General features: G+C 36.9%; 1 protein-coding gene and 1 long non-coding RNA gene across 6 annotated transcripts in view; one reads left to right on the top strand and one right to left on the bottom strand.

Annotated features, from left to right (window-relative positions):
• Positions 1-25,971, top strand: part of rreb1a (ras responsive element binding protein 1a) — a 103,734-nt gene that overhangs the window by 38,941 nt on the left and 38,822 nt on the right. For 2 of the 4 annotated variants that reach the window (XM_005162477.6, XM_073941367.1), the window contains exon 2: positions 9,813-9,883. The exons of 1 other annotated variant lie outside the window; for it this stretch is intronic. Coding sequence is in view for 1 of the 3 variants with exons in the window: in XM_073941366.1 (XP_073797467.1) it covers positions 15,684-15,693 (10 nt within the window). In the remaining 2 variants the exon portion in view is untranslated. Of the gene's footprint in view, positions 1-9,812; positions 9,884-15,575; positions 15,694-25,971 lie in introns of those variants that run through there. One more of the 4 variants, XM_073941366.1, reaches the window with a different exon arrangement.
• Positions 907-6,730, bottom strand: LOC141380803 (uncharacterized). Of its 2 annotated transcripts, none has more exons than XR_012399653.1 (3): positions 6,561-6,730; positions 3,412-3,645; positions 907-3,320 (listed from the first exon to the last, which is right to left on the bottom strand). It is a non-coding gene; the product is annotated as an uncharacterized lncRNA (long non-coding RNA). The 2 variants fall into 2 exon arrangements; XR_012399652.1 differs by having other exon boundaries at positions 912-3,320; positions 6,418-6,697.

The following is a 25,971-nucleotide window of genomic DNA, read 5'->3' as shown; positions in this document are numbered from 1 at the left end:
GAGACGTGGTTTTGTAACCTTTATTATGATGGTAATGCCATGGCCTTCTTTAAAACTACACTGTTAACAAGTTCTGGCACCAGTAACTTACTGTGAATTAATTACAGTTCTTTGTTTACATTACAGCACTATTTATCTTGCTGTATATGTATTTTCAGTATTGAATATTCTTACTGTAAAATACACAGTCATTTTCTTAATGCAACTTTAAAACACAGTAATGTACTGTATAACTGTCCTACAGTATAGTTCAGTTCATATTACAGTTAAACACTGTGTCACTTACAAAATCTTCACATTAACAGTGCAGCTTTGCATCCTCAGTATTGTCACCATGCTTTTGAGTCATGGCTTAGCAACTGTATGAAGTTGTGCTGTTGTTTAATGATAGCCAGCAGGGTTGCCAGGTATGCTTAACAAAACCCTTCCAATTTCTAATAAAACTAATTACATTCCAGGCCAGGAGGATTGTTCAAAATCGAAATCGAATTTTGGGCTTTCACCTGATGTAAAAGAATATCTGGGAGAGGCTTCTTGGCTATTTTTCAGTGATCTCCTTAGATAAAATTGTGTTATAAAGTCCATGTGTAATCAGAAATTGCCAATGTTTATTAATTAGGTGAATCGTTAATCCACTGAAGAAAAAAAATGTATTGGTAATCTTCAACCTAGTCTGACTATTTGCCTCTGCATTTGGAGTGGTGGTCCTTCTCTAAATCAGTTTGATGCTTCGGCCACAATATTCATAGCCATGCCCCCTCTTACTGTTGGTTTCCCATAATGTTATGATGCACAAATAGAAAGCCCCGCCCCCTCAGCATTCCAGTGTTCGGTTACATCAACATACTGAAATAAGTCTCAAACTTCTGCTTCTTGAGAAAAACTACAGGCTTCAAAAAACATCTTGACTGATTTGAAGTGATTGAGCTTTTATTCAAAGTGACTCACACCGTCAACACACCCAGAGCACAGGACTGCCTTATCACTCCTAGTTAGAGTGAGAATGCATGTTATGTATAACAATACCATGTTATTGCATTGTTTTGGTCATGCATTTGTATTTGAGGCGTGATCTGTTTCTTAGCTCTGGAATTAACAATGCACCTTATAGCCTACATCTTCATTTACCTTTAAAAAAGCACATCAAGAAATAATAATATAGGATAATCTTGTCTTCTGAGAACTTCCTGACCGTCAAGCTACTGTATATGTCATATGTATAGATTAATAAAAGTGTAAAGCAATGTTTATCACAGTAAAATCATTGTTCACTCAGACTATAATCCCCTTTTCTCTTTCTGTGATCTGTTCAGAATAACGAGAAAACTTCCATCGCAGAAATGTAAGGCTCTGCCATCTTCCTGCCTGTTCCTGCAATCTCTCATTGTGTGCAGGATTAAACGTTCATTTTAATTCAGCTATTTATTTTTAATAAGCTAATGAATTAAACTATAAGTGGCTCACATTACCTTTTTAAAAAAGCATATTAAATATTATTACTACATTTTTAAAAATAATGTATTTCTTTACTCCTTACTTAGAAAAGTTATATTTTTACGTAACTCGCATTACTTGTAATGTGTTAGCCCCAACACTGCTCATCAGTATCAGCCAGACTCAAGGCTGTGTGTTTATGACTTGTCGTTTTTGCATTGTCTTGGTCATGCATATATATTTACGCATAACTGCATTACTAGCTGTAGGCCCAGTTTTGTTTTATTTGCATGCATTTTTAAAATAAGACTGTGTTAAACCTTAAAAAAAAAATTTAAACACCATTTTAAGGTCAATAATATTATCCCCTTTAAGCTATAATTTTTTTTGATAGTCTACAGGACAAACCATTGGTATATAATGACTTGCCTAATTACCCTCACCTGCCTAGTTAACCTAATTAACCTAGTTAAGCCTTTAAATGTCACTTTTTAACTGTATTGAAGTGTCTTGAAGAATATCTAGTCTAATATTATTTACTGTCATCATGGCAAAGATAAAATAAATCAGTTATTAGAGATGAGTTATTAAAACTATTATGATTAGAAATGTGTTGAAAAAAAAATCTCCTCTCTATTAAACAGAAATTGGGGAAAACAAATAAACAGGGGTGCTAATAATTTAGGATAATCCTGACTTCAACTGTATATTTGTGCATAACTACACTATCCGTAGGCCCAGATTTGTCTCATTTGCATGCATTTTTAAAGTAGGACTACATGTTAAACCTTTAGTAGTGCAGTGAACAACTGTTTTATTTATTTTTATCATTATGTAGTGTATGTAGTCTGAGTATAAGCCAGACTCTAGGTTGTGTGTCTATGACTTGTGATTTATGCATTGTTTTGGTCATGCAGTTATGCATAAATATGAACGCATTTCTAGCCCACTTTTGTCTCAATTGCATGCATTTTTGAAAAAGGCGTATGTTTTAAACTTTAACTTAGCAGTGCAGTGAAAAACTGTACATACAGTTGAAGTCAGAATTATTAGCCCCCTTTGATTTTTTTTTTTTCACAGGAAATTTTCACAGTATGTCTGATAATATTTTTTCTCCTGGAGAAAGTCTTATTTGTTTTATTGCGGCTAGAATAAAAGCAGTTTTTAATTTTTTTAAACACCATTTTAAGGTAAATTATTATCCCCTTTAAGCTATATATTTTTTCTATAGTCTACAGAACAAACCATCATTATACAATAACTTGCCTTATTACCCTAACCTGTCTATTTAACCTAGTTAACCCTTTATATGTCACTTTAAGCTGTATAGAAGTGTCTTGAAGAATATCTAGTCAAATATTATTTACTGTCATCATGGCAAAGAGAAAATAAATCAGGTATTAGAAATGTGGGGGTAATAATTCAGACTTGTATATATACATATATAAACTGTATATATACATATTTTTTTCATTTTGTGGCATACAGTGTACCTGAAGTCATCAGTATCAGCCAGACTCAAGGCTGTGTGTTTATGACTTGTCGTTTTTGCATTGTCTTGGTCATGCATATATATTTACGCATAACTACATCAAGATCTGTATGTCTGGTTTTGTTTTAATTGCATGCATTTTAAAAATAAGACTACATGTTAAACCTTTAGTAGTGCAGGGAACAACTGTTTTATTTAATCATAATGTGGCGTTTATAGTCTAACTGTAGTGATTAGTATGAGCCAGACTCTAGGCTGTGTGTTTATGACTTGTGAGGGTGTACGGTTTGCATTGATAAGCATATGAGAGCTCAGGGTGGTGCAGGTTCTGGTAACTCCCTCCACCGGTCATCCACCCCCCCCTTCTCTTTCTCTCTCCCCCTCAAAGTCTCTGCTGTTTAATAGAAACAAAGCAAACAAGTCAGGGAGTGAGCGGTTAACTCTCAAGCAGCAAACTGGCCGGTCCCGTTTGTCCAGATTCTCACCTCTCTCTTTTCTCTGCGCCACCTTGCGTGCTCCTCTCATTCATCAGCTTTTCTTTTAAACTCTACACCCCTGCGTCCATGCATCAGCCACCGTCTTTGTCTCACTGGCTTTTATCTCGCTATTGAAACTGATATCGAGGGTGATGTGCTAGGCCAGAAAGTAGCACTATCTCAGCGCACCAACTGCTAGCAAACACGCCGGTTCCTGCACTTGTCCGTGCCTGTCAGCCAGCCCTGAAACAGAGCAGTAGCATTCTTTCACACTCACACACACACACATATGGAGGAGGAGGTAATCACATAGTGTGCGTACACAAACAGGTTTAACCCAAAATTGGATGGAGCCTCTACCTGCACTCATTAAACGTACATTTAGCCCTAATTAAACTTTTATTTGCTGGCACGACATGACATGTGATCTGTTTAAACTACTTATTTAAAATTAGCTGAATCAACACACTTCTTGAGGCTTTTTGGAGACAAATCGGAGACAAAATAAGAGAACTTGATGTGTAAATCCATCGTGTGGTACCCAGCATTCTTGACGGTCACACTTTGTTGATGGTCTGTTTGTTGAGTTACATTGCATCTACATGCCAACTAATACTTATTAGATTATATGTAGACTTAGTTAGGGGTTAGTGTAAGTTGACATGTCAGTTAAATGTGTTGAAGAAGCAGTATCAACAGATATTAAGCAGACAGTCTACTTATACTCAAATAGCCCATCATAATAGTGTTACCTCTTGACTGTGTGATCACTTTATGGAGTCTGAATCTAGTAACTTGTCTGATTAGTGTTTGCCTTATTGGTTAGCTATTGCTATCATTGGTTTGAGGATTATTTTGGAAATTTAACAACTCGTAGGATTAAACTTGGTTGCGCAACTTCTCGCTGTGTGTGCTGTACAGTGATGAATGGGTGACAGTGACGTGAGTTGCATTACATTAGACAGTCACTTGAAGCACATCTAGGAATTTACACTAGTTCTGTTCAACAAGATGCAAAAGTTTGAACAAAGATGCAGTACAAGCTGAAATTGAGATTTGTATTTAAAAAAATTGTTATTAAGTCAAGTTATAAAGTCAATAGTATATAGAGTGAAGTTATAATTTGACTGTTTCAATGTAATTTTTTTTTACCAAAGCTTAAATTTCGTCATAATTAAGTCTTCGATCCTTCAGAAATCATTTTAATATGCTGATTTGATTATAAAACGATTCTAATTAACAGTGTTGAAAATAATTGTTGATATGTAATGTATTTATACATTTAAAGCATCCTCGTGGGATAAAAATACTTATTTTTTTGTGTGTTTTCTTTACTTTAATGTATTCCTGCTGAATTAAATAAATAAACTAATTTTTTACATCTTACCCACTCTTAATTTGTGAATTGCGAGGTCCCGGAACAGATCGGGGTAATGGATTCGGCATGTTACCCTAGGATGTAAAGGGAAGCTAGTGGGCGTTGGATGGTGGGGGGTGTCGTGGATGTAAGTTAAGGGCTGGGGGTTGGTTATCACGGACGAAATTGAAGAGGGTTGGGGAGTCGGGAAAGAAAGTGAAAGTGAACAGCGGACGGGGGAGGGGGGCAGTTGAGGTGGGGAATCAGCAAAATGAGGTGCCAGATCAGATTTCAGAGGTGCCGGATCCAAATCCTGTGTGTTCCAGCACAAATTAAGCCCTGCCTACACCTAACCCCGGCCCTTTACAGTTGTAAAGTGCTGTAAACCAAAGTGAAAAGCTCAATCTGTATTATTAAGCTTTTTAAACAACTTTGACTTCAGCAATGTCCTCATAACTCACCATCTCCTTGTTATTCCTGTGCCAAACCAATGAAATAATACACATTTGCAGACAAAGTTTTGTTTTTGTGAATTGTGGGGACATTCCATAGGTTTCTATTGTTTTTATACAGTACAGTCTATTTTTCTATTACCCTACACCTAACTCTTCTACCCGATAACAGTAGTAAAGTGCTGTAAACTAAAGTGAAATGCTCACTCTGTATGATTCATAAGCTTTTTGACCAATTGGGACATGAGAAATGTCCTTATAATCTCCTTGTAATACCTGTCATACCAATAAAATTATGCACATTTGTGTCCTAATATGTCACACAAACACAGTTTTGTTTTTGTGAATTATGAGGACATTCCATAGGTATATCTAATGTTTTTACACTGTGCAATCTGTATTTTTTATGTTACTTTAAAGTAAAGTGAAATACTCATTCTGTATGTTTTATAAGCTTTTTGAACAACTGTGACTTCAGCAATGTCCTCATAATTCACCATATCCTTGTAATACCTGTGCCAAACCAATAAAATAATACACATTTGCATCTTGATATGTCAAACAGAGACACAGTTTTGTTTTTGTGAACTGTGGGGACATTCCATAGGTTTCTATTGTTTTTATACAGTACAAACTGTATTTTTCTATTATCCTACACCTAACTCTTTTACCTCATTACCGTAGTAAAGTGCTGTAAACTAAAGTGAAATACTCATTCTGTATGATTTTTAAGCTTTTTGAGCAATTGGGACATCAGCAATGTCCTTGTAATCTCCTTGTCTCCTTTAATTATGCACATTTGTGTTCTGATAGATCACACAAACACACACAGTTTTGTGTTTGTGAATTGTGGGGACATTGCATAGGTATGTCTAATGTTTATATACTGTACAATCTGTATTTTTCCATTGCCCCAACCCTACACCTAACCCTACCCCATTACAGTAGTATGTTACTTTAAAGTAAATGAAATACTCAATGTTTATGATTTATAAGCTTTTTGAAAAATGTAGACATCAGCAGCGTCCTCATAATTCACAATCTCCTTGTAATACCTGTGTCATTATGACATTGTACACATTTGCATCTTGATGTGTCATACAAACACACACTCATCAGTGTGGCTAAAGACCAGCGCAACCTAAAATGTCTCCTCCACCCAGGCCATTATACCTGCCTCTTTGCCTCTCAATTAGGCAGTCTTACCAGCCACTAATCTGATAATCTGTCCTGTCTCTCTCATCCTCCCATCCTCCATCTCTCTATCTCTCTCGTCTGACGGCTCCTTCGCTCGTCTCTCCATCTCCTCCTCATTCCCCAACAACCACCAAAGGCAAAGTTTCCTCAACTTTTCTTCCGCTCGTCTGTCTTCAGACGCTTTAGTCATCAATCCTCTAATTTAAAGACGCGCTCTCCATCACCCCCTCTGCTCGTCTCCTCTCTTCTGAAAAGCTCCTGCACAAAGAGGATAAAGCTACGTAAGTCTGTCCTCCTTTTCATCTGTGCATCTCTGTATCCCTCCATCCCGTCTGCGGACTGACGCTAAACGGGCCAATCACTGATTAGTGATGCAACGAATGATGCTGAACAGCTCCTTATAGTGTTTATTAGGAATAGCCGTAGTTTTTTTTCCTCTGCTGATTTTAGGTGGGAAATATTTTCAATGTTAATTAATATAGCCACACTATTATTAAAGGGATAGTTCAATAATTATCACCTAATTTATTCTCTCATATGTGGTTTTAAACTTTTTTTAATACACACACACACACAAGCGCAAGATATTTTTAAATATTCTGGCACTTATTGACTTCCATAGTGGGATAAAATGACCATGTGAGTGAGTGAGTGAGTGAGTGAGTGAGTGAGTGAGTGAGTGAGTGAGTGTCAGCTACAGACATTTTTCAAAGCATCTACTTTAGTGTTCGACAGAAACTATAGTTTTGGGCACGTAAACGGTAAATAAATGGTGATGGAGTATTAATTTTTGGGTGAACTGTTCCTTTAATATTTAATTAAAATTTCAGGTCAATTAAATGTTAAATAAAAGATTAATAAAAAGTAAATGTTAAATAATAAACTTACACTATTACTGAAGGGATAGTTCACACAAATGAAAATCACCTCATTTATTTCCTCTCGTAGTTTTAAACATTTATCACGCACACGCACAAGATATTTGAAGCTTGTTGCTGGCACCCATTGACTTCCATAGCTAAACTATAAATATGGAGGTCAATGTGTGCCAGCTGCAGCATTTTTCAAAGTATCTTCTTTTGTGTTTACCGTATTTTATATTAAAATAATTAATTTCTAAACAAGTACAGGGTGAATAAATCATGACAGAATATTCATTTTTGGGTGAAGCATCCCTTTAAATATTAATTAAAATTACTAGTCTAATAAAATATATACCAGTCTTATATTATATCTATGGTGAGCTGGAATTTTTAAAAATGCATATGTTTGTGGTATTCTTATTTTAATAATCTAGTGTTGGTAGTTTTTAGATTTGTTTTATTAGATTTTAATTGGAAAATGGTCTTACATTTTGACAACCTAAGGACTTATTCATATTCACTTATTTATATAAAGATGTATGATTTTTAGGGGAATAAACAAAAGGATAAAGGCTGACTTTTAACTAAAGTTAACTAGGTTGTCTGAAACCATGATTTGTACAAGTTAATATGAATTATAATGTTCTTTAATTTGCTTAAATTTGTAAAACAGTTACTAATTTCCATGAGATTGTTATTGAGATTTTTCTGTATTTATTGTTTATTTGTTTGAATATTCTTGTGAGTTTTGACCATCAGTACACACATGCCTCAGTTCAACATGCACTCAAAAAGTGAGTCAGAAGTGAATTCAGTAATTGCAACGAATGATTCAGTGAGTTCATTCAGTGAAGGATGTGTCAGTGATTCAAACCACTAGTTTTTATGTTTGTGAATCAGTTGCTATGATTCACTGGATGAACTTGCTTAATCATTCATAGCGATTATTAAACCAACTTCTGACTCATTAGTTTAATTATTTGTTTAAAAGATTCACACAAACTCGCCAAATCATTTAATATTCATTGATTCAAACCAAGTTTGTTAATTTTTTTGTATGAATCATTAAACTTAAGTGAGCCAGAAGTTGATTCAGTAATTGCTATAAATGATCCAGCGAGTTCATTCAGTGAAGGTTTTGTCAATGTTTCAAATTGGTAGTTTTCAAGTTTGTGAATCTTTTGAATGAATCATTAAACTAAAGTGAGTCAGAAGTTGATGCAGTAATTGCGATGAATGATTTAGTAAGTTTGTTCAATGAATGATTTGTCAATGATTCAATAATTGCAAAGATTCACTGGATGAACTTGCTGAATCAATTATAGCAATTATTAAATCAACTTCTGACTTGTTAGTTTAAGAATTTGTTTAAAAGATTCACAAACTTGGAAACTACCTTTTTAATCAATAAAGAGTGATTCACTAATTGAACTCGCTAAATCATTCAATTTTCATTGATTCAAACAATCAGTTTCCAAGTTTGTATCTTTAATATGAATCATTAAACTTAATTGAGTCAGAAGTTGATTCATTTATTGCTATGAATGATTCAGCAAGTTCATTCAGTAAAGGTTTTGTCAGTTATTCAAACCAGTAGCTCCCAAGTTAATGAATCTTTTTGAATGAATCATTAAATCGAGTCAGAAGTTGAATTACTGAATCAACTTCTGACTCGCTTTAGTTTAATGATTCATGACTCAATCATAGCAATTATTGAATGAACTTCTGACTCGATAGTTAATTATTTGTTTAAAAGATTAAAAAGAATTGATGAAAAGTGATTCACTAAATGATAAATAAATGCGAAATAGCTGTATCATTCCCTTTTCATTGGTTTAAACCGGTAGTTTTTCCAAGTTTGTGAATCTTTTATACAAATAATTAAAGTAGTGAGTCAGCATTTGATTCAGTTATTGCACTGAAATTTTCAGCAAGTTCATTCAGTGAATCATTTATCATTGATTCAAACTGGTAGTTTCCAAGTTTATGAATCTTTTGAATAAATCATAAACTTAAGAAAGTCAGGCATTGATTTAGAATTGCTAATAATGATTCAGGGAGTTCATTTAGTTAAGGATTCGTCAACGTTTCAAATCAGTAGTTAGAGTTTGTGAATCTTTTGAATGAATCATTAAAGTAAACTCTTGCTTGGGAATCAGTTGATACCGTATAAGTGATGGACTCATTTCTGCTGCACATTAACTGGTAATCATCATATATTTCATTATAAATATTCAAGGGGATTGTGAGTTTTGTTTTGTTTTGTTTTTTATCCTAACTCTTGGCTTGAATTGGAGCACTCTGAGATTGATGCGAGTTAAACTGTATCATTACTGCAGGTCAAACTCCAGCCACTGAGATTTGAGATTGTCTCTCGCTTCATAGGGATATGATTCAACACGGAGAGTTTTGCAACATTTTTATTGCTTTATAACAGATTTCAAGGTCAAAAGTCTGTGCCTCTTCCCCCGAAAGAAGCTGTGTTAGAGTGTGTTGATAGGCATGCATATGATTAAACTGCTCTTTGTGGTCTCCCTGCAGTGTGAGCAGTGGTTGCTGACACTTGAGGTGCTTCTTCCAACACCGAACGGCAGCAGAGTAAAGCAACCTCGGTAAATATACCTCACCGTCCGGTCCAAGCCGAGGCTGCCTGTCCGCGTGAGCACGACCCTATTGCATCCTCACTGTTTGCACATGCAGCATGGACGAACCGGCCTGCTTATCGAGCCATACGTTTAGCCTGAACTCAATTTTATGGCTTCTCTTTTTCTTCATCCTTTCATCTTACATGTCTGTTCGTCTTTGCTGGTTTACAGCCACAGCTATCCTCAGTTTTGCATTCTTTCTCTGCTCTGTCGTTCATAAAACCTGGCCATTTTTGCCTCTTTTGCAGTGTGCATGAAGCTTGACACACATGCAGCTTAAAGGAACACTCTACTTGTTTTCCTAAACTATTTCACAAGGTTTTCATAAAACTAGAGTTAAACTGTTCATCATATTAATGCATTTAACCAGCGGTGGGGGCACTTTTAGCTTAACCTAGCTTAGCATAGATCATTGAATCGGATTAGACCGTTAGCATCTTGCTGAAATGAGTTTTTATAATTTTCCTATTTTAAAGCTCGACTCTTCTGTAGTTACACCATGTACAAATACTGATGCAAAATTAAAAGAAGCTTTTTTTTAGGTCTATATAGCCAGGAACTATACTTATTGGCCACTTTATTAGGTACACCTTACTTGTACCAGGTTGGACCCCCTTTTGCCTCAGAACTGCCTTAATCCTTCATGGCATAGATTTAACAAACTACTGGAAATATTCCTCAGAGATTTTGCTCCATATTGACATGATAGCATCACACAGATGCTGCAGATTTGTCGGCTGCACATCCATGATGCCAATTCCACCACATCCCAAAGGTGCTCTATTGGATTAAGGTCTGGTGACTGTGGAGGCCATTTGAGTACAGTGATGATTCATGCTTTATGACATGGAGCATTATCCTGCTGGAAGTAGCCATCAGAAGATGGAGACACTGTGGTCATAAAGGGATGGACATGGTCAACAACAATACTCAGGTAGGCTGTGGTGTTGACACGATGATCAATTGGTACTAATGGGCCCAAAGTGTGCAGAAAATCTCCCCCACACCATTACACCACCACCTCCAGCCTGAACCATCAATACAAAGCCAGATAAATCCATGCTTTCATGTTGTTGACACCAAATTCTGACCTGACCATCTGAATGTGTCAGCAGAAATGGAGACTCATCAGAGCAGGCAACGTTTCTCCAATCTTCTATTGTCCAGTTTTGGTGAGCCTGTGTGAATTGTAGCCTCAGTTTCCTGTTCTTAGCTGACAGGAGCGGCACCCGGTGTGCTCTTCTGCTGCTGTAGCCCATCCGCCTCAAGGTTGGACGTGTTGTGTGTTCAGAGATGCTCTTCTGCAGACCTCGGTTGTAACGAGTGCTTATTTGAGTTACTGTTGCCTTTCTATCAGCTGGAACCAGTCTGGCCATTCTCCTCTGACCTCTGGCATCAACAAGGCATTTGCACTTACAGAACTGCCGCTGACTGGATATTTTCTCTATTTCAGACCATTCTAGAGATGGTTGTGCATGAAAATCCCAGTAGATCAGCAGTTTCTGAAATACTCAGGCCAGCCCGTCTGGCGTGACCACCATGCCACATTCCAAGTGAATTAAAAATCCCCTTTCTTCCCCATTCTGATGCTCAGTGTGAACTGCAGCAGATCCTCTTTACCATGTCTACATGCCTAAATGCATTGAGTTGCTGCCATGTGATTGGTTGATTAGAAATTTGCATTAATGAGCAGTTGGACAGGTGTACCTAATAAAGTGGCCCAAGAGTGTATATTTTCAATCTATAAGGTTTCACTCCATACACCGTGTATAAAGTAGTGCCAGCTTGGCATAATGTTGGTTATGTTGACGGAAATTAGCCGATAGTTTCTGTTAGTATCAGCCTAGAAAATAGCGGTCTTACTACACGATGTAACTACAGAAGTGAAGCTTTACATAGGAAAATTATATTTTGATCATTTTTAAGCAAGATGCTAATGGTCTAATCTGATTCAATGATTGATGCTAAGCTAAGCTAATAGCGCTCCTGCCAGACCTAGAGATTGCCTAAATGAATCAACTTGGTAAACTGCGTAACTGTTTAACTCTAGTGTTGTTGTAAAATAAGCCTATAACGTGTCCCTTTAAATGGGATTGGATCTTTGAGTTAGCTAAACTAAACTGATTTGTCAAGATACTGTTTATTGTGTTGCTTTATAAAAGCACGGAAATCTTTGAGCTTGAACTTCTTTGTTGCTTTGAGCTCATCAGACGTCACATACACTTGATATATTCATGCTAACCTCCTCTGCATGAAGCTGATGCGCTGTCTTGTTTTGTGCTGAAAACAAGAGATGACTTTGCATCAAGATGAAGGAAGGAATCTGAGAAATGTATTTGTGATTTGTGCACTGAGGGAAAAGAATGCCAGTAGATGTAAAGACAAAATACCAGACAAAGACAAGACAAACTTCAGTCTTAAAACAGGTAGATTTGAAGACTGTTAATAGAAAGAAGTCGTGCAATGTTTAAGGTAAAAAAAGACGACCACATTTTGGTAACATATATTATAATAAGGATCTCGTTTGGTAACATTAATTGACATAAACACTGTAGAAGTATTGTTCATTGTCGGTTTATTTATATGAATGTCACTTTCAACGTTTACTAATAGATTTGTTTGTTGGTTTATTAAATATTAACAGAAATACCCTTATGTAAAGTGAATAAATAAGAGGAAATATGAAGAAATATACATTTACAGTGTGATAAAATAGGATTAAAAAAGATCCAAGAATGTAGTAGTCAAGTTTTCAATAGGAAAATTATAGAAATGTTTTGGGAATTTTTTGAGCAAGATGCTGATGGTCTAATCTGATGCAACGATTGATGCTTAGCTAAAAGCGCTCCTGCCAGACTCAAGAGATCGGTTGAATTGAGTCAAATTGGTCAAATATAACTCGAGTTTCTGTGTAATGAGCATATAAAGTGTCCCTTTAATAGGCATTGGATCTTTGAGTTGTTAATTCCAGGGGTGTCCACTCTCGGTCCTGGAGGGCCGGTGTCCTGCAAAGATTAGTTCCAACCCCAATCAGACTCACCTGGGCTAGCTAATCAAGCTCTTACTAGGCTTTCTAGAAACATCCATGCAGGTGTGTTGAGGCAAGTTGAAGCTAAAATCCGCAGGACACCGGCCCTCCAGGACCGACTTTGGACACTAATAGATTTGTTTGTTGGTTTGGCAAATAATAACAGAAATGCCCTTATGTGAAGTGAAAAACTAAGAAGAAATATACATGTACAGTGTGATTAAAATAGGGTAAAAAGGTCCAAGAGTGTAGTAATTAATATTAGTGTTGTGAATTAAGAAGCTTAGTCAGCAAAAAAGTATGTATTAGTACATTAGTTTCAAAGGTCACATTAATCAAAAGTAAGTACTGTAAATGTTTATTAATTTTATTGTAAAGTGTTACAAAAATATTAAAGTCTTAAGATTAATGTTAATTAGTATTGATCAGTATCAAGTAATGGTAATTTATTTTATACGTGTGTGTGTGTGTGTGTGTGTGTGCGTGCGTGCGTGCGTGTGTGTGTGCATGTGTGTTTTTGCTTGCTTGGTTGTGTGTGTGGGTGTGTGTGTGTGTGTGTTTGTGTGTGTGTGTTTGTGTGTGTTTTTTTGTGGTGTGTATTTGCGGGAGAGTGTGCATGTGTATTTGTTTGTGTGTTTTGTTTGTTTGTGTGTGTGTGTGTGTTTTGATTGCATTTGTGTGTTTGTGTGATTTTGTGTGTATTTGTTTGTTTGTGTTTGGTTTGTGCATTTGTGTGCGTTATGTCTACATGTTTGTTTGTTTGTTTGTTTGTTTGTTTGTTTGTTTGCTTGTATGTGTATTTTTTTTGTGTGTGTGTGTGTGTGTGTGTGTGTGTGTGTGTGTGTGTGTGTGTGTGTGTGTGTGTGTGTGTGTGTGTGTGTGTGTGTGTGTTTGTTTGTGCATTTGGGTGTGTTTGTGTGTATGTAATCTTGTTTGAGTGTGTTTGTATGGTGTATGGTGTGTGTGTATGTGTGTATGTATGTGTGTGTGTGTGTGTGTGTGTGTGTGTGTGTGTATATATCCTTCCAGCTGCAAACCAGTACTGGGAGACACCCATACACACTCACATATATACACTCACACAATCTATGGCCGATCTAGTTTACCCTAATTTCCCAATAGTGCAGTTGTTTGGACTGTGGGGGAAACCGGAGCACCCAGAAGAAACCCACGCCACACTTGCTGTGAGGCGACAGTGCTAACTACTGAGCCACCGCCATTTTAAAGAACATTACAGCTATTGACTTCCTTAGTTTGTTTTCCAACTAAGGATGCTAAAGGCTACCAGTCTCCAACATTCTACATTATGTATACGTTTTGTGTTGAACCGAAAAAAGAAACTGCAGCAGTAAATGGTGAATATTTTGGATGAGCGATCCCTTTAATAATAAATGTAAGAACAATGGTGTAAACGCCAGCAAACATAAAGATTGTTGAAAGTTTCTGATCTAACAGTTCATCCAGTCTGAATGAGAGCTGTTAGCTGTATTTTCCACGGCTGGGTCTGAAGTGTTCTCAGGTAGCGAGGTCAAAGGTCAACATTCTCTCCTCTAAAACAGCTGTGTTATCTAGGTGAAAGTATGATGCTCGCAAAAACACACACTCTTTTACACACACTTAAAATAATAAGAATGAAATATAATCAGTTGAAGTCCAATTGATCAGCCCCCAGTATATTTATATTTTTCCTTAATTTCAGTTTAATGGGAAGAAGGTTTTTTCAGTATGTTTGTAAACATAATAGTTTTATTAACTCATTTCTAATAAATTATTTATTTAATCTTTGCCATGATGACAGCACATGCTATTAGACTAGATATTCTTTATTAAGATACTAGTATTCAGCTTAGAGAGACATTTAAAGGGTTAACTAGGTTAATTAGGGTAAAGTTAGGGTAATTAGGCAAGTCATTGTATAACAGTGGTTTGTTCTGTAGACAATGCAAAACAAATATTGCTTAAGGGGGCTAATAATATTGACCTTAAAATGATTTTAATTGCTTTTATTTTAGCTGAAATAAAACAAATTAGACTTTCATCAGAAGAGAAAATATTATAGGAAATACTGTGAAATATTCCTTGCTCTCTTAAACATCACTTGGGAAACATTTGAAAAGAGCTGAAGTGCTTATTAGCATGACTAACGCAGTGAGGTGATGTGCTCAAACTGAGGTCTGTTCACAGGAGCGTGTTTAGTTTTCTGATTCCATCTCACTCTTTGCTCTCCTATGAGTCACGGCCTGTTGCTCAAGCTAGGCTTTGGAGCGCCTGCAGTCCCCCATGCTCAGACTTGCGGCGCATCTGTTGAAAGTCACGCAACAGGACCAAACAATCTATCACATACAGACAGAGCAGGAGTGATTAAATCTATTAGATGCCACTGAGATAGAAGCTGGAAGTGCATTCAAATTGACCAGACAGAAGCGGACTTTGCTTCCCTGTGAAACATTCATGTCATTGTTTAATTTGGATGTTGAGTTGGTGGTTGTACGATGGTTCGGCCTGAGGCTTTTACGCAAGGTGAGGCAGTCTGTCATCCTCCGAAACCTGTTTGAGAGGCTGCAGGTCTAGAGATGAAGGAGATACCGAGATCTCACCGTAAACAACAGTGGCACTAAAAGATTAGCTTGTGGTGAATCTTTCATTAAGTATGCTGGTGGAAAAAAAGCTGAGTGTTACAACGCTGAACCAAAAAACAAGTCAGACTAGATGGAATGAAAACATTGATGGAGAATTCTGATGCTTGTTGGTAGGTCTTTACAGTATGCTAGTGTGAGGTTGCTGGATTTCTTTTTTGCTTACCATGTCTGTTTCTGTTCTGCTCTTGGGGCATTGAACTGATTTTATAGAGGAAGTATTCAATACGAGCTCTGTTTTTCTCACACTATATTTGAAACGATTAGTGATGATATAACATATATATAGAGACATGAATGAATTTGACAAAGTGCAACCTTTTTTATCTTAGGTTTTTTTAATTGTATCTGGCTTGGATTTAAAATTTTTATCCCTGACAAGTATCTTTTGGCCCATTTCCACTGAGTGCTCTGGTATGGTATGCTATGGGGAGGCCCACACAGAATCTGCGCTCGCAGAATTCTGCAGATTTTTAGCCCATCATTAATTCTGTTTATTTACTTGAGTAAATGTGTGTCAGTTTTTAAATTAATTACAGTAATATTATAGACTAATATGAAAATGCTCATCTGATTTATGTACAATGCCGTTTGTACAGTAATATTTTCTGTCTTTTAGTAGATATGTTATATGACAGACTTGCTTTGTTCACCAAATAAAGTGAATCTAATTGGATTCGCATTTTAAGCAATGAATTAAAGTTGAAAAGATATTATTTTGTATTTTACATATTAAGATTTTAGTTATGATACTCTATTCTCCGCAGAAATAGTCCACAGATTCCGTCTGGCCCAATGCATGGGTCACCTTTAGCTGGCTTGTGTTTCCACTGTCGAATGAGACCAATGGTGCCCTTTTGGTGGGCGTGGTCTTTGACAGAAAGTGTGAGTCGATGTCATTCTCGCTCGAGGAAATGTCTACAGTTAAGCTGTTCAGGTTCATATGAGAAGCACTTCTCACTAAACAGATGCTTTATACACATAAAAACTTGTGTATAAATGTTCATTACTAACCTTCTATGAACATGATTTGATTATAACTGCTGATCAATGACAGTGCGATTCTTTAAAATAAATAAATAAATAAATAAATGCAACTTATATGAACACATACAGACCCTTACAGTCTCTGATATGATATTTATTACAGAAAAGCTACACACAGCAGACATTTAGTCCTTATTTGGGTTCAAAAACAACACCAACATATAGCCCACAGTCAGAGCAAACCTCTCATCTGTGTCTGTAATCTTCACCAGCACATGTAAGCTCTGTTAGAGAGTCATTCCATCATTCCCTGTTCTTAATAGTCCAGAAGGTGATGATAATAGTTAAACATGGCAGTTTGCTCATGTTATGGCCCAGACAGAATCTGCGGACGGTTTTTGCTATTTCTGCGGAGAATGTTGGTAAAAATCAGCGGATTTCTGCTAAATTATTTAGGGATAATTAAATTATTAAATTATTTCTGCTAAATTATTTAATCATAACTAAAACCTTAATATATTAAAAAGTAATAAATTACTGAATACAAACTGTATAAAATCAGATTAACACATATACTCAAGTTAATAAACAAAATTAATAATGGGCTAAAAATCTGCAGGATTCTGCGGATAATCTGAGGAAAGTCAGCGGAATTCTGCGTGCGCAGATTCCGTGTGGGCCTACTCATGTTTTAGGTTGCTGAAAGAATCATTTGCTCCTTTGTTTTTTCCGGCTTCTTCTTTGTTTTTCTGTATGTCACTCTTGCGTTTGTCTGTTTCTGAAAGAATGTAAGCTCTTTAATAATCATGTGCATGTTATTATCATCAGCTCAAGAAGTTCGTTATTTCCTATATAAATGCGCGGCTTGTTCAGGTGAGAGAGAAACCGCTCGCGCTTTAGACGGCCTTGTAAACAACACCGGTGCACAGGGTAGATTCTGCTCTTCTTGGCTTTGTTGCTACTCAAGACGACGACAAGGTTTGTGTAAGCTCAGGTCGACCATGGCTCATCGTTATATGCGTATATTATTACAGCGTAATGTCTCAGTTGTGTATTTAAATATGAAGTTTTCATTCTTCTAGCTTGTGCACTTGCTAGTGATTTATCCATGTTAACCAAAAGCATTTAGCTGTGTGTCACCGCCTTTTGGTACTCTTTTATTTTGCTTTGAATAGGGTACCCAACAAATAGTACGGTACGGTTTGCTTTTTTGGCCCTTTGGGCAGTGGAAACGGCCATTTAAGCGTACCGTACCACTCATTGGAAATGGGCCATTAAATAACCATGATTTCATCTAACTGCATGGTAGGGTTGTCACGATACTGGAGTTTGGTACCAATAGATACTAAAATTAAGAATGTCCACTTCCTGCTAACATTTGAACACTGTTGAACAGAGCTGATTGGCCATTGTGTTCACATGCTCAACAGAAATGACTGTGATTGGCGGTAAAGGTCATCAGTTCAGTTATAGGGGACACTGGAGCGTTTCAAAGTCACGTCCATCAGCTGATTTGTCTATAAGCTGTTTAAGAATTCACCTGACATCGCTCAAATGTTAGCGGGATATGGACATTATTAAAATTTCAGTACTGATGGGTTCCAAATTCCAGTATCGTGACAACCCTACTAGAGACTCAGTGGTTCTGCATGTGTGTAAATTTGAAAAAGTGCATGGTTAGGCCATTTTATTGCATCTGACTGGGATTTAAATGTTTCATCCCTAACAAGTAACTTAAATCACCATGAATTCTAACTGCATCATCATTTAATAGACATCCGTCAGTGATTGTTTACTCATCAATTGCTGTTTTACTCAAATATACATGAGACTTAATACGAGTTCCCAGTTCATGCAATCTTACACAGGGAAGATCTCAAATTAAGAGCTTCATCACAGCTTTTAATAGTCAGGGAAACTCACCATCAGGTTTCAGCAATTTCCTGATTGCAGTCATTTTCCTAGTGTTCGGTGACACCACACATGTTGATAAGGAGATAATTGTGCTTCAGGACATTTCTTTTGACTTGTGACGAGGTTTATAAAGTCCTATTGTGTTTTGCCTGAAGCATAAACCTACTTCAATAGGCCTTTTACATAAAGATCAGAGGGAAAGTGCTTGTGTAATAGTCAACCGTCAAGTCTTGGGTCAATGACTTTCCAATGAATGTGATTTACATGAGTAAAAGAGGGAGTACTAGTAATATTGCTTCCACTTTGTCCTAGTTTAGCCCCAAAGCAGCCCCCTTCCTCTTGGTCTCTGTAAACATGGTGCTGTACTGATACCCTGATCTTTGCCCTTAGAGAGTAAGAGAGACCGAACGGGAAAAGTTCAAGCTGCACACGATGCCATACAATGAAACGAGAGGTTTGTTGGTGAGGAAATGAGTCAATGTTGTATTTTTCTCCGACTCAATCTGCACCCTAGCTCTAGAGGTCATTCATTAGTAGATTGTGTGCACAAATCCGTACACTGGTAAGGGCACTAGGGTTGTCATGATACTGGAATTCGGTTCCGATCGTTCCTGAAATTTTTAAATCGTCCATTAAACATCACAGCTTTGCCATTTGTGTTCACGTGCTCAACAGAAATGACTGTGATTGGCCGTGAAGGTCATCAGTTCACTAAACTCACTGCTGTGTACTGAGTGTAACCACACATACATGAAGGTCTTACTCTCTTAAGAGGTCTTGATCTCTGCTCCTGGAGACCCACTGTCCTGCAAAGCTTGTTTCCAGCCTGCTTCAGCACATCTTCTTCTGAATTTATATGATGTTAAAATGTTTGATTTAGCTTCTTCAATTTTTTTGATTATGGTTGCGCTCAGCTGGCGTCTAGGAACATGTTTCAAGACGTATAAAACATTTATATAAACATATATAAAATGAATACTTTTCTCTATAGATACAGACGTTTTTTCATCTCTCAGTGGATGCTTATAAATTAAATCATCATTAATATAATTATCGCAATAAATAGCAGAAAAATATTGAGATACACACTCGCCGGCCACTTTATTAGGTACACCTTACTAGTATTGGGTTGGACCCGCTTTTGCCTTCAAGGCATTTTGCGCTCACAGACTTTTTCTCTTTAATCCCTAGAGATGGTTGTGCATGAAAATCCCAGTAGATCAGCAGTTTCTGAAATACTCAGACCAGCCCTTCTGGCACCAACAACCATGCCACGTTCGAAGTCACTTAAATCCCCTTTCTTCCCCAATCTGGTGTTCAGTGTGAACTGCAGCAGATCGTCTTGACCATGTCTACATGCCTAAATGTATTGTGTTAATGCCACGTGATTGGCTGATTATAAATTTGCATTAACGAGCAGTTGGCCAGGTGTACCTAATAAAGTGGCCGGTGAATGCATTGTAATTCCATATGAATTATCCCTAAAAAGGATGAATAACAGCCACCGTGAATCTCTTCTGTTAAACCAAGTGTTGGTTTCCTGTAAGCAGTAGTGCAGCTTCCTTCCTCAGCCTCATTTATTCGTGTTAGCTAATACTCATTTCACACGAGAGACTCTGCGTTTCTCCTGTTTCCTTTCAAGCGATGTGATGTCAAGACGGACACTGGGGGCTGTAATAAACTACCAACATATGGCTGCTGGATTTACTGCTGTCACAACCCCTCGCCTCATTGCAGAACTCTCTACTACTTCTCAATTTAACCACAAAGTGCTTTCTTTTAAGCAAACCATCCCCTTTTTTTCAGCCGTCTCCCACATTTATATCTTCGCTCTTTACAAAAGCCATTCAAGACTCCTGGAAGGAGTCTACTAACAGTGAAAGCCGCTTCATACAGTCTGCTTTTGAAGTGCATGTGTCACTTTTGACAGTTTGGCTTGGAGCTATTGTCTGACATCAATCCTTTGCTTGCCCAACCCATCCCAGCTTTGTCATTTACATCTCAGGAGCCAATTACTGAAGAAAAAAAGGGTCTGGTATGGCAGGGTTTTTGACAAAATCGTATTTTGCCAACTTGAGTCTATGATTAGAGATGGATGCTTTGGCCTCGAGCCCAAGTTTTAAGGTAAATTTAGATTAGGAATGCTTCTCTAATATTACAGCATCCTATGTGACCTGTGGCAAAGTAGAGGCAAGGACAAGCCTACCGACTTTTAGCTTGAGCTGATTGGCTGGGTGTGTGTGTAATACAGGATGTGCACACGTTTTTCAGCTCATACTTCATTGTAATGTACATTTCTCACTATTAATAAAGCATTGACTTTTGCAAAGGTAAACTCCTACCTGACAAAAGTCTTGTCGTCGATCCCAGTTGTAAGAGCAACAAAACTTGACTTCTAGTGGATCATTTGTAAAAGTGGCAGATTTTTTCCGATCTGTTGATCTGCATTCCAATCATCTCAAATACTGCTGAAGACCTACTGGAACCTGCTTGGAGCCAAGATTCTCATAGAAATCAGTCAAGTTTGGTGAAGGAGAAATCATGGTTTGGGGTTAGATTTAGTATGGGGAGAGATCTGCAGAGTGGATGATCAACATCAACATCCTGAGGTATCAAGACATTTGTGCTGCCCATTACATTACAAACCACAGGAGAGGGACAATTCTCCAGCAGGATAGCGCTCCTTCTCATACTTCAGCCTCCACATCAAAGCTCCTAAAAGCAAAGAAGGTCAAGATGCTCCAGGATTGGCCCAGTCACCAGACATGAACATTATTGAGCATGTCTGAGGAAAGACAGTGGAGGCATCCAAACTGCAAGAACGCTTTCTTTGCCATTCCAGATGACTTTATTAATCAGTGATTAGAGTCAGAGATGTATGGATGCAGTCCTCCAAGCTCATGATGGAGTCAGACACAATATTCATTCTGTCTCCACTGCAGCAGGACTTTATATTCTATACTGGACATTATTTCTGTTCATTAAAAAGACTTTTGTCTAAGCAGAGTCAGACCTTACTGTCCTAATGAAATCATTCAAAATCAAGACATGATTAGATTTTATTTTGGTCAAATAAGCGTCATCTAGAGGCCTTTGCCTTTCATATAAGCCACTTCTGATACCAAATGATCAACCAGAAGAAAAGTTACAGTATTATTTGTTCCTAAAACTTGGATAAGCGACTTTTGTCAGGTAGTGTAGTTATTAATATACTAGTTGGTTTAGGTATAACATTAGGGATGTAGAATTAGACAGGAATATGTACTTTATAAATATTAATAAACCGCCTATATCTTAATAATAGGTAATAAGCCATTAGTTAATAGTGGAAATCAGTACTTAAGCTAAAGACGTAGCATTTTCTCCTATATTTAAGCTCTGAAAACATGGAATAGATCAAAGCTTATAATATATAAGTGATTTTTCTAAACCTTTTACTCAACTTTAAAGTGTTCTCTTTTACTTGGTTAAAGAGGCATTAAAGGGATTTATAGAGTCAATCTATGGCCACATATACTTTTAAAATAAAACAAAACAAAGTGTTGAGCAAAAAATGAATAAAAGATTGCAAATCTGCAGAAATTTCAAAGCAAAAAAGAATTTTTGAGAAATAAAAATTGAAATTTGAATACAAAAAAAAGAACTGCAAATAAAAATCAGGCAGTGCAAGAAAAAAACTAACTTTTTTTAACTAACTTTTTTTACTATACTAATGTATAGTATTTAAAAAAAAAAAATACTATACATGTTTTGCAAAACATTTTTTATTGCATTGTCTTTACAAAACCAAATTTTATGATGAAACTTGGACCTTTACGGCAGGCCCAGACCTACTGGAGTGTAAGACCACCTCGGTGAGACTGTGTCTCCAAGTGATGATGTCGCTTAAATGGAGGCAGGTCCGGGCCCTTGACTCCGCCCTCTTGTCAAATCAGGACCACAAAGTGAAACGCGAAGTGCAAAGAGAAAACAGCATTGCAAACTCACGGTTGGCTAAAAAGCAAATCAAGATAAGCATTGCAATTGACTGGATGGGTTATGTAAAGGCAATTCTATAAAAAATGTTTTGCATATGTATGTATGTGTATGTATGTATATATATATATATATATATATATATATATATATATATATATATATATATATATATATATATATATATATATAATGCAAAACATTTAGAAATATTTGCAATATATATATATATATATATATATATTTTTTTTTTTTGCAAATATTTTAGTTTTTTTGCACTGCTTCATTTTTATGTGCAGTTCTTTTTTGTTTGCAAAATTCTTTTTTTATTTCTCAAAACTTAATCTTCCCTTTGCAGTTCTTTTTTGTTCGCGAAACTTTTTTATTTTGCAAGTAGAATTGGGCCTAGATTGACTCTATAGTGGTTTCTTAATATATATATATACAACAAATCTTGGAGAAGTACAATAAATATAGCAAATTTGTTTAGCATTTTTGAATGCTTTGAATGAATTTCTAAAGAAGTTTTATAATGTTGAAAGGGGAAAAGCTGAGAGGCACAGACAGAAGACTAAACAAGATGGAGAGAGAACCGAAAAACAGAACAGCAGAAGCATTCTTGCTCGCTCGGTTTGGCACCGTGTGAGCGCTCTTTTCCACCCTTGTGTGCTTCTGACTAACACACAAATACAGCTTGCACACGGTCATACACACACGCAACCACACGCAAACACATCCATAGCATGCTTTCTGCTCACAGAATCACCTCTGCTTTCCCACACTTGACTTCTGTTTGACTTGTTTTAACAAGGATGTGCAAGAAGCTCTTTCCATCGTGTGTATGTGTGTGCGCGCAGGATAGTGAGAGTGATGGGTGGGAACAGATGTAGTAACAGCAGCAGCCCCCCCAAACTCTCTCTCCACCCCCACTATCTCCCTGCAAGCGAGTCAGAATCTCATGACAAGTACAGCTCTCTCTAACTCCCTCTCGCCCCAAACCCCCACCCCAATTCCTTGCACAACTCGAAACCTGCCCTGCTGTTGTGTAATCCCTTGTCTTTCTACCTCTAATCATCAACAGAGCCCAACAGTATCTTTCCACACCCTTCTCTATCAATACAGGTTTTCCTCCTTATTCCCACCAACATCATCTAGTTTGCTTTGTCTTTCCTTTTTGTGCTTCTTCGACTCATAACAGTGGTTTTTGTTCCACATCCCATTTGTAAAAATGCTTTCTAGTTTCCTATTTAAAGCAACTCCTCAACAAATGCATCACCAACAGCGCCCACTTTCCATACTCTTATCAATGCAGGTTTTTTTCTTAAACCCACCAACATCATCTACTTTGTAATGTCTTTGCTTCTTAGACTCATAGTTGTAGCTTGTCCCACATCCCAATCGTAAAATGTTTTATTAGTTTCCTCCAAAAGTGCCCCGCCCATCATGCAAACATCCTATCAGAGGAGCCGCTCATCTTGTCTAAGGAAAGGAAATAATACACAGCCATGCTTTGATATGATTGGTTGCTTGAAGGATTAGGGATGTAGAATAAGATCATGCAGAATATGTATTAATAAGCAATCAATATCTTAATATACAAGTAATAAGCCATTAGTTAATAGTGAGAATTGCTTCTGAAGTGAGATTATTTAATATTATTAGAAACTATGAAGATGCATACTAGGGAAATGTTACTTGCCGCATACTTATTAATGGCAAATTCGGGCCTTTTTTATTTATTTATTTTCAAAACTGTCCATAATCTTACATTTATTAAAGCAATTCCTCAACAAGCACGTTAACAGAGCCCAAAAGTATCTTTCCACACACTGTTAATGCAGGTTTCCCTTCTTAATCCCACCAACATCATCTACTTTGCTTCTTTGCTTCTCCGAGTCCTAGCAGTAGTTTGTCCCACATCCCAATCGTAAAATGCTTTTCTAGTTTTCTCCAAAAATGCCCCGCCCATCATGCAATCATCCTATCAGAGGAGCCGCTCATCTCGTCTAATGAAAGGAAATGAGTGCACAAGAATGTTGTATTCCAGTTATTATCGATGCTTTTCATTCTTGTATTGTTTTACTGAACTTTTGATTTAATCAGCAAAATCAGAGTAACACGTCAACTTTTAAACTCGCAATTGTGATTCTGTAGTTAGAAGCTTTTCAATCAAGTATTTTGAAGATCTTCAATTCTGTATTTATCTAGCGCTTTTACAGTGTGGATAGTTTAAAGCAGCTTAACATAGACGTTCTAGCAAAATAAAACCGCTTCAGTCCAGTTTTTAGATTTGAAGATCACTTCAATTCTTCAATTATTGAATTAACCTTAAATATTAAAGTGTTTAATATACAGTTGAAGTCAGAATTATTAGCCCCCCCCTGATTTATTAGACCCCCTGTTTATTTTTTCCCCCAATTTCTGTTTTACGGAGAGCAGATTTTTTTCAGCACATTTGTACACATAATAGTAACTTATTCTAATGACTGATTATTTTATCTTTGCCATGATGACAGTAAATAATATTTTACTAGATATTTTTCAAGCCAAAAAAACAAATAAGACTTTAGCTGCGTCCCAAATCGCATTCTTATGCACTATTCTACGCCATTTTGTAGTGTAAATAGTGTAAGTAGTGCGTTCACACTGAAAACTCTAAAAATAATAAGTGCACTTTAATTACCTGGATGATGCACTCATTCAGCTGCTGAAATGAAGTGTGTAATGATGGACACTTCACGCAATTAACCACCGCAGGTTTGCTTACATAGCGAAAGGGGCGGAGCTATCGGGTGCACATGTTGGATAACTTTATTTATTTTGGATGGTGAAAGCAAAATTCTTTTACGAGAGTGATTATAGCGCCTCCCGATGGTGAATGCGGTTATACTCACGGCAGGTATTATTTGATAATTCGGTCGTTTATTTCACTGATTTGGCAACCGTCAAACGTCATCAGGGAAACGGTTTGAATTTCCGCTTAGTAAAAAAACATTAGTGTGCCATTTGGGACGACACTACATACATATACTATCCTGTTGAGTGTGTAAGTGCATAAGTACATAGTGCATGAGTGCATAGTGTATAGTGTGCCATTTGGGATGCAGCTTTTCTCTTGAAGAAAAAATATTATCAGACATACTGTGAAAATTTCCTTCCTCTGTTAAACATAATTTGGGAAATATTTAAAAAAAAAATAAAAAATTCAAGGGGGGGGGGGGGGGGGGGGGGGGCTAATAAATCTGACTTCAACTGTAAATGGATTTTAGGGCTAACTTAAAGCAACCCGAATTAACTTGCCTTGTCATAGGAAAGCCAAACTAGCTGGCATTTTACAAGACTGATGGACTTTGAAATTACACAAGTAGGATGGGATCCACCAACATCAGTTGCATCACTTCCATTCACAAAACATCCTCATGGGATATTAAGGTTTCCTTTTTATGCACACAAACACATGTATGCCGTCCTAGCACTTGCAGTGTTTTTGATTTCTACAATTGTTAGTGTGTAGT

The sequence above is a fragment of the Danio rerio genome, chromosome 24 (genome assembly GCF_049306965.1).
Source record: "Danio rerio strain Tuebingen ecotype United States chromosome 24, GRCz12tu, whole genome shotgun sequence".
In the NCBI taxonomy this organism is placed as follows: Eukaryota; Metazoa; Chordata; class Actinopteri; order Cypriniformes; family Danionidae; genus Danio; species Danio rerio.
The sequence above is the reverse complement of the archived record's forward strand: the minus strand, read 5'-3'. Positions and strand labels throughout refer to the sequence as shown.